The 13,526-nt window shown below is 41.9% G+C and overlaps 2 protein-coding genes across 2 annotated transcripts in view; one reads left to right on the top strand and one right to left on the bottom strand.

The window, feature by feature from the left end:
- LOC311102300 (rho-associated protein kinase 2-like) overlaps positions 1-7,533 on the top strand; it is a 49,647-nt gene extending 42,114 nt beyond the window's left edge. The window contains exons 23-32 of the mRNA XM_084143602.1: positions 1,281-1,374; positions 1,472-1,566; positions 1,697-1,888; positions 2,099-2,267; positions 3,880-3,950; positions 4,042-4,130; positions 4,246-4,324; positions 4,449-4,713; positions 6,400-6,613; positions 7,211-7,533. Of these exons, the coding sequence (XP_083999728.1) occupies positions 1,281-1,374; positions 1,472-1,566; positions 1,697-1,888; positions 2,099-2,267; positions 3,880-3,950; positions 4,042-4,130; positions 4,246-4,324; positions 4,449-4,713; positions 6,400-6,613; positions 7,211-7,268 (1,326 nt within the window). The 3' untranslated portion in view covers positions 7,269-7,533. The remainder of the gene's footprint in view (positions 1-1,280; positions 1,375-1,471; positions 1,567-1,696; positions 1,889-2,098; positions 2,268-3,879; positions 3,951-4,041; positions 4,131-4,245; positions 4,325-4,448; positions 4,714-6,399; positions 6,614-7,210) is intronic.
- A 1,617-nt stretch (positions 7,534-9,150) lies between these two features.
- Positions 9,151-12,702, bottom strand: LOC311102949 (solute carrier family 66 member 3-like). Its single transcript, XM_084144446.1, has 7 exons — positions 12,394-12,702; positions 10,972-11,054; positions 10,601-10,670; positions 10,415-10,472; positions 10,040-10,160; positions 9,769-9,810; positions 9,151-9,642 (listed from the first exon to the last, which is right to left on the bottom strand). The coding sequence occupies exons 1-7, from the start codon at positions 12,537-12,539 to the stop codon at positions 9,539-9,541; spliced, it is 624 nt and encodes a 207-aa protein (XP_084000572.1). The 5' UTR covers positions 12,540-12,702; the 3' UTR covers positions 9,151-9,538.
- Between the last annotated feature and the right edge of the window lie 824 nt (positions 12,703-13,526).

Raw genomic sequence — 13,526 nt, 5'->3', positions numbered from 1 at the left:
TACAGTTAGTGAGTGAATACATTTTCATACTGGCCCCCCGTGGGAAACGAACCCACAACCCTGGTGTTGCAAGCGCCATGCTCTACCAACTGAGCTACAGGGGACTATAACTAGCTGGCTAGAAGGATGAAGGATGAAGTTAGAGGCTAATGTTGAACGGAGCCTGACTCAGCAGGAGCAGTTGACTGAAATTAAGCTAGCTATAATCAAAAGATGGGCTACTATAAGTTCTCATAACAAAATACCTTTCCTTTATAGAGAGTAGTGAGAGAGACAGTGGTGAGTCAGGCTGCAAAGGAGATACACAGAGAGAGGAAGCATTGAAGCAAGCAGGGAGAGAGGTTAGTAGTACAGTGGTTCCCAAACCTGGGGTCTGGGACCCATGTGGGGTCCCAAAAAATGTTAATAGGGTCCCCTGAGAGTCTTTAATCAAACATTAAAAACTTGTTTCTCTTCAAATGGGTATAGAATACAACATTTTTGAGTCATCTAAGGACCTTATACACTATCAGAATTCACTTTCATGTCATTATGTGTTGGGACAACCTGTGGGACTTAAAATGTAGTGAAATACAGTATAAAGACCATTTAAATATAAAGACAATTTAATATTATGTACACTGAACAAAAAAATAAACGCAACATGCAACAATTCCAAACATGTTACTGAGTTACAGTTCATATAAGGAAATCGGTCAACATCCTCAGTCCTGACTTACCACTCCTGTATGTAGTAAATAAGTAGTAAAACATGTATTATTGAGTAGAACTTGTCAGGTAGTGATGAGTAATAAGTTAGTTGGGTTTTTTCATGAGGTTGTGGTGATATACTATTGGCGACTAAAGACAATTGCATAATAGGAACTATTACAAATTGATGGTCCTTGAAAATAAATATTAGTGCTTGAAAAAGTACTTGAACGTCCTTGAATTTGACTTGCCACTGTCTGTACGAACCCTGCCTGGTGTCCTGTTCCTGGAAGGCCGCAGTGGGCTGCATTGGGATTGGGCTTTTGTCCCTGCTTAGTGCTTTAGAAAACACAGAATTCAACTGATTGAATAATCATCAAGAACTTGATAAGCTTAGTCAGGTTTGCTTGTGTGCTAGTACTGGGCTGGGACTATAGCCAGGACCAGGAGTAAACAACAACGGAATTGAGCGTTGTAACCAATAGATCTGTGAGTCTGACTGAGGTGACACCTGTTGGGCCGTGAGAATGCTTTCTGTAGCTAAATACTATTGGATTGGTCTCACTTTTTGTCTGCTCTTTCCTGCCCAGCTGGAGGAGGCCAACCGAACCCTCACCAGCGATGTGGCTAACCTAGCCAATGAGAAGGAGGAGCTCAACAACAAACTCAAGGAGACGCTTGAAGGTGATTTTCTGCTTCCAGCCTGTGGGTGTCTGTGTGGTTGCTATATTTCCGTTCAACATCAGATAATGTTCTATTCTTCTATTTGCAATGTGTTCAGAGCTGCAGACGTCCAAGGATGACGAGCAGCAGATGAGCCAAATGAAGCTCGCGTTTGAGAAGCAGCTCCAGTCAGAGAGAACACTAAAGACCCAGGTAGATGTATTTTAATGTCATTTCTTCAAAGCTTTACAATGTTGCGTAGCAAGGAAATCGTGTTGAAGACACTTGTCTTTATTGTTTTAATGTTCATCATGACTATTGATTTATCTTGTGTGTGCATCAGGCTGTGAACAAGCTGGCGGAGATCATGAACAGGAAGGAGGTACGTGCGGCAGGCAGTCGGCGCGGCAACGACACTGACGTGCGCAGGAAGGAGAAGGAGAACAGGAAGCTGCAGCTGGAGCTGAAATCGGAGAAGGAGAAACTCAACTCCACCATCATCAAGTACCAGAGAGAGATCAACGACATGCAGGCGGTCAGTCCAAGTGCAACACAACCACAACCTTATACTAACCATCACACAACCACCTGTATAGCACCATCATTAATTACCAGAGGGAGATCAATGACATGCAGGTGGTCAGTCACACCAAGAGAGATCAACGAAGTTAACAGGGGCCTCAAAATATACAATATACAGACATTTCAAATGTATGTTTCCTTTGCCCCTGTTTGTGTCAAATAGCAAATAGCAGATGAGAGTCAGGTACGCATCGAGCTGCAGATGGCCCTGGACAGTAAGGATAGTGACATAGAGCAGCTACGTAACCTCCTGAGCTCCGCCAACGTTTCCTCCCTGGAATCAGCCAGCATCAGCAGTGGGCCAGACTTTGATGCGGACGATGCCTACACAGGTAAGGAGGACCCATTTTATACTGTATGTGCGTTCAAAACCCAATGTACAAGCAGTCCTGTTCACATAGCCTTGTCCCTCACATGTATGTTTAAATTGACTTTTGGTTATTTTCTTAACTGGATGCTGATTGGCTGAAAGCTGTGGTATCAGACAATGTACCACGGGTATGACACACAACTACTTGTTTACTGTTATAATTACGTTGGTAACCTGTTTTATAATAGGAATAAGGCACCTCGGATTTGTGGTATATGGCCAATATACCACGGCTAAGGCTGTATCCAGGCAGTCCGCGTTGCGTGGTGCCTAAGAACAGTTGCCTGGCTACCCAGACTCCTTGCTCCGGCCAAACGCTACGCCACGGACGTTTCTTCTCCACAATGAGTCTGGATCTGAGTACCTCCCCAACGATTTCTAGAACGCAAACACATTCTAACCGTTCTGATTGTTCCCAAAAACCAATGGGTTGGGCCAATGCCAGAACACACGTGGGTATGCAGCGTTTAGAAGATTTGCCATTGGCTATGATTCTCTGATTGGTAAGAGATGATCCAATCACTGATTACTTTTTGTACTACACCCCTCATTTTGACATCACCACAAACAACTTAAATGATGACAGTCTGACTGAAGTATGTAGCAAACAGGCTGCGTTTAAATGATCTTTTTTCCACTAATTGGTCTTTTGACCAATCACATCAGATATTCTTCAGAGCTGATCTGATTGGTCAAAAGACCAATTAATGAAAACAATTATTGGGCTGCCTTAGAGCACCGGAAGAATTCAGTTTAAGAACAGTCCATAGCTGTGGTATATTGGCCATATACCACACCCCCTCAGGCCTTATTGCTAAATAAAGAACTAAGACCACTTGAGCTTTTGTCTTTACAGTTTATATACTCTATGATCTTTACACTTACCTTTTACTGTAATGTTGATATACCTCTTACTTTGTCTTCCTCTATCCTTTCCAATTTGCTTTCCTCTCGTTTATCCTTTCTTTCCTTTTTTTCCATCTCTGGACAGTTTTAGTACTTGGAGTCTGGTTTGGCCTTCCTATCTGCTGTCTTCAGAGTCCTTCTGTAACCACACTTTTTTAAATACAAGAAAGATTTCACCTTTATTCTATTTTACGTGGCCAAAAACAAATGGGGGGGAAATGAGGTGACTTACTCTCTTGTCCTGGAGTGCCATCTATCTTTCCTATTGTCTTTGGCATGTGATTGTTTTTGACTTGTCCAGTTGCCAGTATGTGTACAGGCTCACTATAATAGGCTACTTATAATAGGCTACTAATGACTCAGATGATTTGTGTGATTGATACATTGATTTATTTGATTGGTTGATTGATTGATCTTTTGTCCATCATGAAGGAACACTTCTCTGCAGCTGAAACATAAACCATTAAACCTGCATGTTTTGCAGTTGAGTCCATCCATAATGTGTGCGGAGTTGCTGTGGACATTTTATGTATCTGCTGTTTACATAATTTTTGTGGACTGAAATGGAAAACGCTATGTTTCCTGGGAATATGTACAAACTGTGAAGCATGTAGATCTATCACAACATTGCCCTTCTGTTTTAATGTTTCCCCCTCTTTCTCTCGCAGAAATGAGATTAGAGGGATGGCTCTCACTGCCTGTGAGGAACAACACCAAGAAGTTTGGATGGGAGAGAAAGGTGAAAAGATTTTCAACCTGGCTTGACTGATCAAACATTAGTTTGATATTATTGATGTTCTACAGTTAAAAATGTTTTCTTGTCTCTCTAGTATGTGGTTGTGAGCAGCAAGAAGATTCTGTTCTATAACAGCGAACAGGACAAAGAGCTATCCAACCCCTACATGGTGCTGGATATCGAGTGAGTAACGACTATCTATCTGCTCCTCTTATTTAAATTTAAATCATGCTAATGCTATAACTGTATTTAATATATTTCTTAAACTTTTAAACGTTTTGTTCTCTTCCCTTTTCAGTAAACTCTTCCACGTGCGGCCTGTCACTCAAACGGATGTTTACCGTGCTGATGCCAAAGAGATCCCCAGGATATTCCAGGTCCCTTGCTTCTTATGGCTCTTTGTTCATGCATTTATTTAACGATTCATGTGATGTGACTAGTTCATACTGTTGATGGTAATGATTGACATCGACCATGATGATCTCTTCCTTCTCTCCTCAGATTCTGTATGCCAACGAGGGAGAGTGTAAGAAGGAGCCTGAGTTCCCAGTGGAGCTGGCCAGCGGAGAGAAGTCCAGCTACATCTGCCACAAGGGCCACGAGTTCATCCCCACGCTCTACCACTTCCCCACCAACTGTGAGGCGTGCACCAAGCCCCTGTGGAACATGTTTAAGCCTCCTCCCGCCCTGGAGTGCAGGCGCTGCCACATCAAGTGCCACAAGGACCACATGGACAAAAAGGAGGAGATCATCGCGCCCTGCAAAGGTAGGGGTGGGGCGTGAGGATGTTGTCGTTGCTTATAGCAGAGCAGGGTTACATACAGTGCTTTCAGAAAGTATTCATACCCCTTGACTTATTCCACATTTTGTTGTGAACATTAATTCAGAATGGATTAAATAGATTTCTCACCCATCTACACACAATACCCCATAATGACAGTGAAAACATGTTTTTATGATTCTTTGCTAATTTATTGAAAATTAAATGCAGAAATATCTCATTTACATAAGTATTCACACCCCTGAGTCAATACTTTGTAGAAGCACCTTTGGCGGCGATTACCACTTTGAGTTGTCTTGGGTATGTCTGTATCAGCTTTGCACATCGGGAGTTGGGGATTTTCTCCCATTCTTCCTTGCAAGCTCTGTTAAGTTAGCTGAGGAGTGGCCGTGAACCGCAATCTTCAAGTTTTTCCACATTTTCAATGGGCTTTGGCTGGGTCACTCAAGGACTTTCACATTCTTGTTCTGAAGCCATTCCAGTGTTGCTTTGGCTGTATGCTTGGGGTCATTGTCCTGTTGGAACGTAAATCTTCATTTCAGTCTAAGGTCGTTTGCACTCATCAAGGATTTGCCTGAATTTGGCTCCATTCATTGTTCCCCATTTAATCCTTACCAGTCTCCCAGTCCCTGCCGCTGAAAAGCATCCCCATAGCATGATGCTGCCACCACCATGCTTCAAGGTAGGGATGGTGTTAGATGGGTGATGAGCTGTGCCTGGTTTTCTCCAGACATAGCGCTTTGCATTCAGGCCAAAGAGTTACATTTTTGTCTCTTCAGACCACAGAATCTCTTATGATCTCAGTCTTTCACATGCCTTTTTCTCTGGAGTGGCTTCCGTCTGGCCACTGTCCCATAAAGCCCAGATTGGTGAAGTGCAGTAGAGACTGTTGTCCTTCTGGCAGGTTCTCCCCTCTCAGCCAAGGAACTCTGTAGTTCTGTCAGAGTGGTCATTAGGTTCTTGGTCACCTCCCTGACCAAGGTCCTTCTTGCCCGGTTGCTCAGTTTGGTCGGACGGCCAGCTCTAGGCAGAGTCTGGGTAGTTCCATTTTTCAATGATGGAGACCACTGTGCTCTTGGAAACTTTCAACACTCTAGAAATTGTTTTATACCCTTCCCCAGATATAGGCTTTATCACAATTCTATCTCGGAAATCTACAGACAGTTCCTTGAACTTCATGATATAGTTTCTGCTCTGACATGCACTGTCAACTGTAGGACCTTATATAGACAGGTGTTTCTTTCCAAACAATTTAATTGGCCACAGGTGGACCCCAATCAAGTTGTAGTGACATCTCATGGATGATCAAAGGAAATTGGATGCACCTGAGCTCAATTTGGAGCGTCATAGCAAAGGGTTGTGAATACTTATGTAAATGAGATATTTCTGTATTTTATTTTCAATAAATTTGTCATTATAGGGTAATGTGTGTGTGTGTAGATGGGTGAGGAAAAAAAGTATTTAATTCAGGCTGTAACACAACAAAATGTGGAATAAGTCAAGGGGTATGAACTTTCTGAAGGCACTGTGTAATCATATAAAAATACATTGTCAGGGACATATCAAGGGATGGTTAGGGGGTTGAGGTGTGCAGCGCTGTTTCGTAAGTTTGTTTGCACAGTTCTTTGTCTTAAAAACACAATATAAACCCTTCCTTTTGTCCCCCTGCAGTGAACTATGACGTATCCATGGCCAAGAACCTGCTGCTGCTGGCTGTGTCGCAGGAGGAGCAGCAGGAGTGGGTGGGACGACTGATCAAGAAGATCCCAAAGAAGCCGCCTGCCCCTGAGCACTTTGCCCGCTCCTCACCCCGTGCTACCATGAAGGTCCAGCCCAGCCAGTCCATGAGGCGGCCCAGCAGACAGCTGCCCCCCAGCAAGAGCAGGTAAAACCAAAGGCCAGACGTAGACCGTAAAGCAAGGGCTCTGGTGGATGGAAAAAGGGGTAACCTTACACCTATCAAATACTTACATGTGAAAAGGATGTGACCAGTGCTCTGTGGTTTGGGGCCATGCTCAACACCACTTTCCTCTTTCAGATTGCTCGGCTTTGACCTACAGGACTGGCATTGGGAGTTAGATGATATCGATGATGATGCTTTTGATTTCTGATGAGCAGATAGGGTAAAAGCCTTGGTAAATCCTCAGTAAGGCATGGTGTGCAGTGAGTTTGGTTGTATTGGAATAGAACTGATATTCTCAGCTGAATATTGTTTATCTTAAATTTCTCTAATCTATTTCCTGGCATTCTTGGACCATGCCCAGGAAATGGTTTGTGTACCTGAATTTAAGAAATTAAATGTGCATGTGTTCGTCTTCATAGTTGAATATGTCAGGAAATATTCCATACACTTTTAGGTTTCCAGGAACCCTACTGGATCTGATTCCTATGATCGGACCCTTAACCCTTTCCTTTCTGGATATCCCATTTCTTATATCAGACGCCTCCTGAACCCTGTGTGACCTTTTCCCTCTGACCTCAGTCCCCCTAGATCCGACACCCCCAGGATGCAACGAGAAGACTCCAAAAGTGGCCATTGACACATCATGACTTACCTCTTCTCTGTGTTTGTGTGTGTGTTTGTCTAGTCATTTTAATGTAGAAGATAAAGTGTTATAATATGATGGTTTGTATGTTTATTTCCGATGACTTGACGATTTGCAATAAAACATACAATCAAAAGATCCATTCTGCAAGGTTGACTATAGGTGTTTGTATGTGTGACAGCTGCATGCTATGTGGGGTGATGCATGCTGTGGTGCAGGCAATGTCGCTGAGCTGTGGGTTGGTTTTGGAGAAACTAATACTTTTCCCCTCTTTTCTTTTTCCAGTTAACCTTACTTGGGAATGTGGTGCTGGTTCGAGGTGGTGGGTGTTTCCTCCTAACACGCAATCAAAAGACTGATAACAAACAGTGTTCCACTTGGCATTTCCTCCATGCACAAATTTGATTCCACTTCACTCTTCCAGAAGACTTCTATCTATCCCATTTCCGCCTTGAGAGTTCTATAGTATTTTTTGTCAGTCACTTCAACTGCTAGTCTCCCGAGAACGATGGGCCAACACACCTACTTGTCGTCTGTGTGCATATGAAGAGCAACTTCTCTCCAGGTTCCTTAAGGAGGGGACGGTTGGATGTCGAGGCCATGGGAAGGGGTTTGGCTTTGGGTATCCCGATTTTCACTCAACACAGAACAGCAGCCTCAATAACGCCAAATGGCATGTGAGAGCAGAGGGCTGAAGCACTTACCTTGACAACACTTAAGAAATCCACATTGGAAAAAGCAGAGATCAAGAGATGAGGTTTGAGGTGATCTGCCAACCTGAATGCTCGTGGCAAAGACATCTTTCAATAATACAGTTCACAAGTATCTAGTGCAGAACACTACGCCCACAAGGAGAACTATACTGTAAACTGGTAGGTGGATAGAGCTCAAGTTCAGATGCTAACACTGACCTTATAGCACTTCACCCTGGCATTGCCTTAATGTACTTAGACCACGCAGCATGACAATTATAAGAGGGAAATGCTGAATGCAAGGGGTGCAGCATTAATATCATAGCATGACTCCTTCATTGTTTGGATGTACATCTGAGCAAACCAGAGATGATGCACGAGTATTGTATGACTTAGAAAACATGCTATTTTCTATTCAAAAGCTACTTGATGAGGGCCCCTCCACCATCTTCAAAATCATCTGTGTGATGTTGCATTTTGCCCCTAAGGCCTCAAAGTGCTATTGCCAATATGCCTTTCCTTTGGTAAGTCCACCTACAGTAAGATTATTTTATTTTTTCTCCATGGAAGAGGGGAACATCAAAAGTTTACTTGTCTTTGTTTAAATAAAGATGGAAAAAAAAGTCTCAACAAATGTATTGAACAGTAACATGTAATGGAAGCTTGTTGAATGTTTTTCTGATATTTTTGTAAAGAATTCCTCTTTTGGCACGTGGTGTGTATCTGGCTCATATTTCAGGTGGAGAGATGGTGTGCTTTGAGTGCTCTGCTTTATCCAAGAAGCTTCTGAAAAGCACATTTTATACATATATAAATATTAATATACACAATATATATTTTACATGACATACAGTGCACATTGTATTATTTATACTGCCTTGTCCACTTTGTATTTAAAGGCGCTTCATCCAGAATGCATGTTTGATATTGCTACAATAAAGAAATGTATGTGCCTTCTGGTTTAGGTCATTGAGGTGTATGCTGTCTTTTCTATACCAAAGTAATTTGTCAAAAATAAGTTGATTTTGCACCACTGTCCTGTGTGATATCAGCATATACCAGTCAAATTGTTAATTTAGCATATTTTTTTATAGCTATCTCGCTTTCCAATATTACCTAATAACAGGAGGCCACTATTTCAAAGGGGGTATGGGGTTTATTGATTCAAATCTTTAGAAAATGTATTGAAAGTTAGCTGTGTTTAATGTTTTATCCTGAGAAACACATCTGCATCTCAACAGAAAGGATTAATTAACACACCCAATATGTTTGGTCAACACTCATTTTTAAATCGTTTGCACTAACTTGACCTGATGTCAAACTGAGAATACAGCCAAATAAATGTCTGGCTTAAAACCAGCATTAAATGTAAAAAGAAAAAGGTACCAAACTGTTTTTAGAAAATAAAATCCTCCTTTCAATATGAAAATGGTTGGTTTGCCAACTGTCCAGTTCTCAGCCTCATGTCTGGGTGAAATTAAACATTGAAAGAAGAGTGTGCAGGCAAATTGTCCAGTTTTTGACATTGGCGGTAGTAACAACTATTTGTCAGGTATGTTTGTGACAGGAGACTTAATCCTGCTTCTTCTGTACTTCCCCAGCCCTTTTCCTGTAGTAGAAGACTGTAGCTAGCACCCATGAATTCAGCAGTGTCATGACAATAAATCGCACCAGAACTGTGGACAACAGAAGACAAAACAGAGATGTTAGAGAAACATGCTGCTGCGCACTAATGTAATGATGAGTAATAACAGACATTTTCCAGCCAACACCTGATAACTGCAGTGGCAGGACTGACTTACCCTGCATGTCTCCACTTGTCACAGCGGTGGTGTAAATCCTTGCTGAAACAGACAGTTAACAAATCACATTATTACATTCCATGACTATCTTCATCGCTGTGGTTGCCATATCACCTAGGCAGGCACTTGGTCATAGCTCCAATTTGCCCTCTAGGCTAAGTGAAATTTGTTGCTGTATCACTCATACTTATATCCTAACAGTCTGTAGGGGTGATGGCCTATATGGGGCTGGGCAAGTGTGTGTGTGTGCAGTTTAGAATGGTTCACTCACCAAAACATGTGTAGGTTGCCATACCCCATGAGAGGGCGCTAACCTGGCCTGAGTCCTTGGACTGCCACAGGCATTGGAGCTGGGCAAACTTACTGCCAGCACTGATGAATGTACACAGGCTCTGAGAGAGATGGAAAGGTTAAGAAAGGTAAACAATTGATTTAGATAACTTGCTCAAAAGACCTTTCAATGTTATTTCATCATTGACTGGTGCTATGCCTATATTTGGCTGTGGAAACAATTTCACCAATGTGACTAATAAGAGTCCTTTGCAAGCTGTTCTTCATTATTCAATAAGCTTTCTGGCATTGTGGACATTGACAGTCTGAATAACCTACTGCTCTTTTTCACATCTCTCCTCAGTCTTCTACTTACCATGGCCAAATCAATTATCCACTTCTGCACAGTGAGTAGTTGCCAGCCTCCCACAAACCTGATCAAGCCATGTCAAGGGTCTGCTACCAATTTCCAAAATGTTAGCATTACATAAATCAGGAGTGTGTGTGTGTGAAATCAGGAGTAGTGTGTGTGTTTGTTTGTTGCATGAACAGGGAAGGATACACGACTGCATAAATCAGACTTTGCTTCAGGCTGCCATTGTAATGTAGAATCAAGAGCAGGAGGATGACATCTGGGACAAATAATGGCACACAACAGGATTAAAAGAACATGCTGTAACTCACTGTGTAACAAACTTATACAGAGATCAGGTATGCAAGGCTAGTCCATTTTGCCACCCATTGTAGGACTGGGGAACAAATACCCGGAGTTACAACCACAATAGGTTATCTTAATTTTTTACCATTTGTGGTTAGCAACGACCCTGAGGGGATGCAAGATAAGTCAGCAGCTAACAATGTGGTTGGATTCTTGTCTGGAGAGTATTGTTAACAGGGAAACAGGACTATTTCAAGGGTAGAAAGATGGCCCACCTTGAGCAATGAGGATGGGGTACTCCAAGTAGGTTGGGGGTGGGTAGTCATTAGACATCTGGTAGGTGACAAACACAATGAACCTAAAACACAGAAATGTGATATTAAGTTTATGGAAGATAAAATAATGTTGTGTAGGAACAACAGGGAACACAAAGTGAACAAGCAAGTCATGGATCAGCATGGGAGCAAACTGCTGACCCGACCATGCGCTGTATTTAAGGGCATTTTCATACGATAATGCTTCAGGATCCAAATTGGAGAATGGTCCAGAACAATAACAAAGTTAGGTGTGTATCGTGATATATGGTGCAACGTGCTTCAAGCCAACAGGATATGAGAGAAGTGAGAGGATGATGTGTTGCTGTCTCCTGAGTGCCGCAGTGGTCTAAGGCACTGCATCGCAGTGCTAACTGTGCCACTAGAGATCCTGGTTCGAATCCAGGCTCTGTCGCAGCCGGCCGCGACCGGGAGACTCATGGGCGGCGCACAATTGGCCCAGCGTCGTCCAGGGTAGGGGAGGGAATGGCCGGCAGGGATGTAGCTCAGTTGATAGAGCATGGCGTTTGCAACGCCAGGGTTGTGGGTTCGATTCCCACGGGGGGCCAGTATAAAAAAATATGTATTCACTAACTGTAAGTCGCTCTGGATAAGAGCGTCTGCTAAATGACTAAAATGTAAATGTTGCTAAAAGGAGAAATTAAGGACTGCAACGTCAACAAACCATGATGAGTCATGTGAAGTAGCAGGCAGACAGTAAACTACCCATGCTGTAGGCCTACCACTCCTTCCTTGCCTGAGAGCCAGTGTAATTCTGGCTCAGTGTCAGGATCCAGTGAGCTGTGGAGGATGATAACTGATATTCTTCACATTTATATATTTACTGTCTCACAAATATAGAACTTCTCCATGTTCCATTAGAACAAGCAAACGCACAGATTGTTTTTGTCACAAAATAGGCAGACTGCCATCTGGGTGGATGAGGTCAAATTCCCTGGGCCATTCTTAATCTGATGCTGAACCAAATCTGATAAATACTTGCCCTGCAACAAGGATATTTCAATTCAGAGCAACACTGCAACATGGTCTATACAGTCATCATGATTGACTGTATGGTTTGGCATCATTCTTCTGAATGTCTATTACTTTCATTTTACATGAGTCAACCACAGACAGCAGGAAGTGTATTGCATGTCATGGGTTCACTAGATACAATGTAACTAATTTATGCATGATGTTTACGGCTACATTGTATTCGCAGGCGTTGCAATTATGTATCATCACATATAATTCGATTTCTACTTTACAATTAAAACACCATGCAATACATCAATCAACAACCAATTACACATTCATAGAACCTAAAAAGGCAAATATTAGGATGGAGTATAATATACCCATGCACTGCTTTGTAAAACATACCCTGTTAGCTCCAGCAGAAGACTGTTGAGGCTCACTCCCGTTGTCGATTTCGCGCGCATCAAAACAAATATTTGCGGAAACTTTAGCACCATGCACACAAACAGCGTGCTAAAGTTAGCTACATGTAGTAGCTTGTCTGATTCCATGATTTCACAATTAGATGGAGATCTATCGACCTTTCGCTCCTGGATCACTTGGCAGATCACTAACGACTACTAACTATCACAGGATCGAGGTGGTTTGCCATGGAGTTTTGATTTCACTTCCGCACACATCACCCCACCCCCATGGTTTCTGACCCCAAGTCCCATCCGTAGTAAAACAAATTGGAGTACAAATTGAAAGATATTATAATTACGTGTACCTATCATTTTCATTTGTAGAAAATTGTAGACGGTGAACCAATATTTTGGATTTTTTTTTTATAAACAAATACAAATAGCAAAAAAATCTACATTTTTTATAATCAGAATAGCCTAATTGTTTTCTAGTGTGAGGCAGAGAGGCTTGAAATTCCATTCACTCAGCATCCTTCAAACAGACAATTATAATTTAATTACACTAATGTAGGGGATTTATTCAATACATTTTAATTAGTCATTTTATTGTGTTACAGTGGATTTAAAAGTCTGCACTCAGTGTTTTATTGTGTTACAGTGGATTTAAAAGTCTGCACTCAGTGTTTTATTGTGTTACAGTGGATTTAAAAGTCTGCACTCAGTGTTTTATTGTGTTACAGTGGATTTAAAAGTCTGCACTCAGTGTTTTATTGTGTTACAGTGGATTTAAAAGTCTGCACTCAGTGTTTTATTGTGTTACAGTGGATTTAAAAGTCTGCACTCAGTGTTTTATTGTGTTACAGTGGATTTAAAAGTCTGCACTCAGTGTTTTATTGTGTTACAGTGGATTTAAAAGTCTGCACTCAGTGTTTTATTGTGTTACAGTGGATTTAAAAGTCTGCACTCAGTGTTTTATTGTGTTACAGTGGATTTAAAAGTCTGCACTCAGTGTTTTATTGTGTTACAGTGGATTTAAAAGTCTGCACTCAGTGTTTTATTGTGTTACAGTGGATTTAAAAGTCTGCACTCAGTGTTTTATTGTGTTTTCCTTAGCCATGATTGTGGCATTGGAAA

This window comes from Coregonus lavaretus (genome assembly GCF_964263955.1).
Source record: "Coregonus lavaretus genome assembly, chromosome: 27".
NCBI classification, from domain to species: Eukaryota; Metazoa; Chordata; class Actinopteri; order Salmoniformes; family Salmonidae; genus Coregonus; species Coregonus lavaretus.
This window is presented reverse-complemented; position numbering and strand designations above follow the sequence as displayed.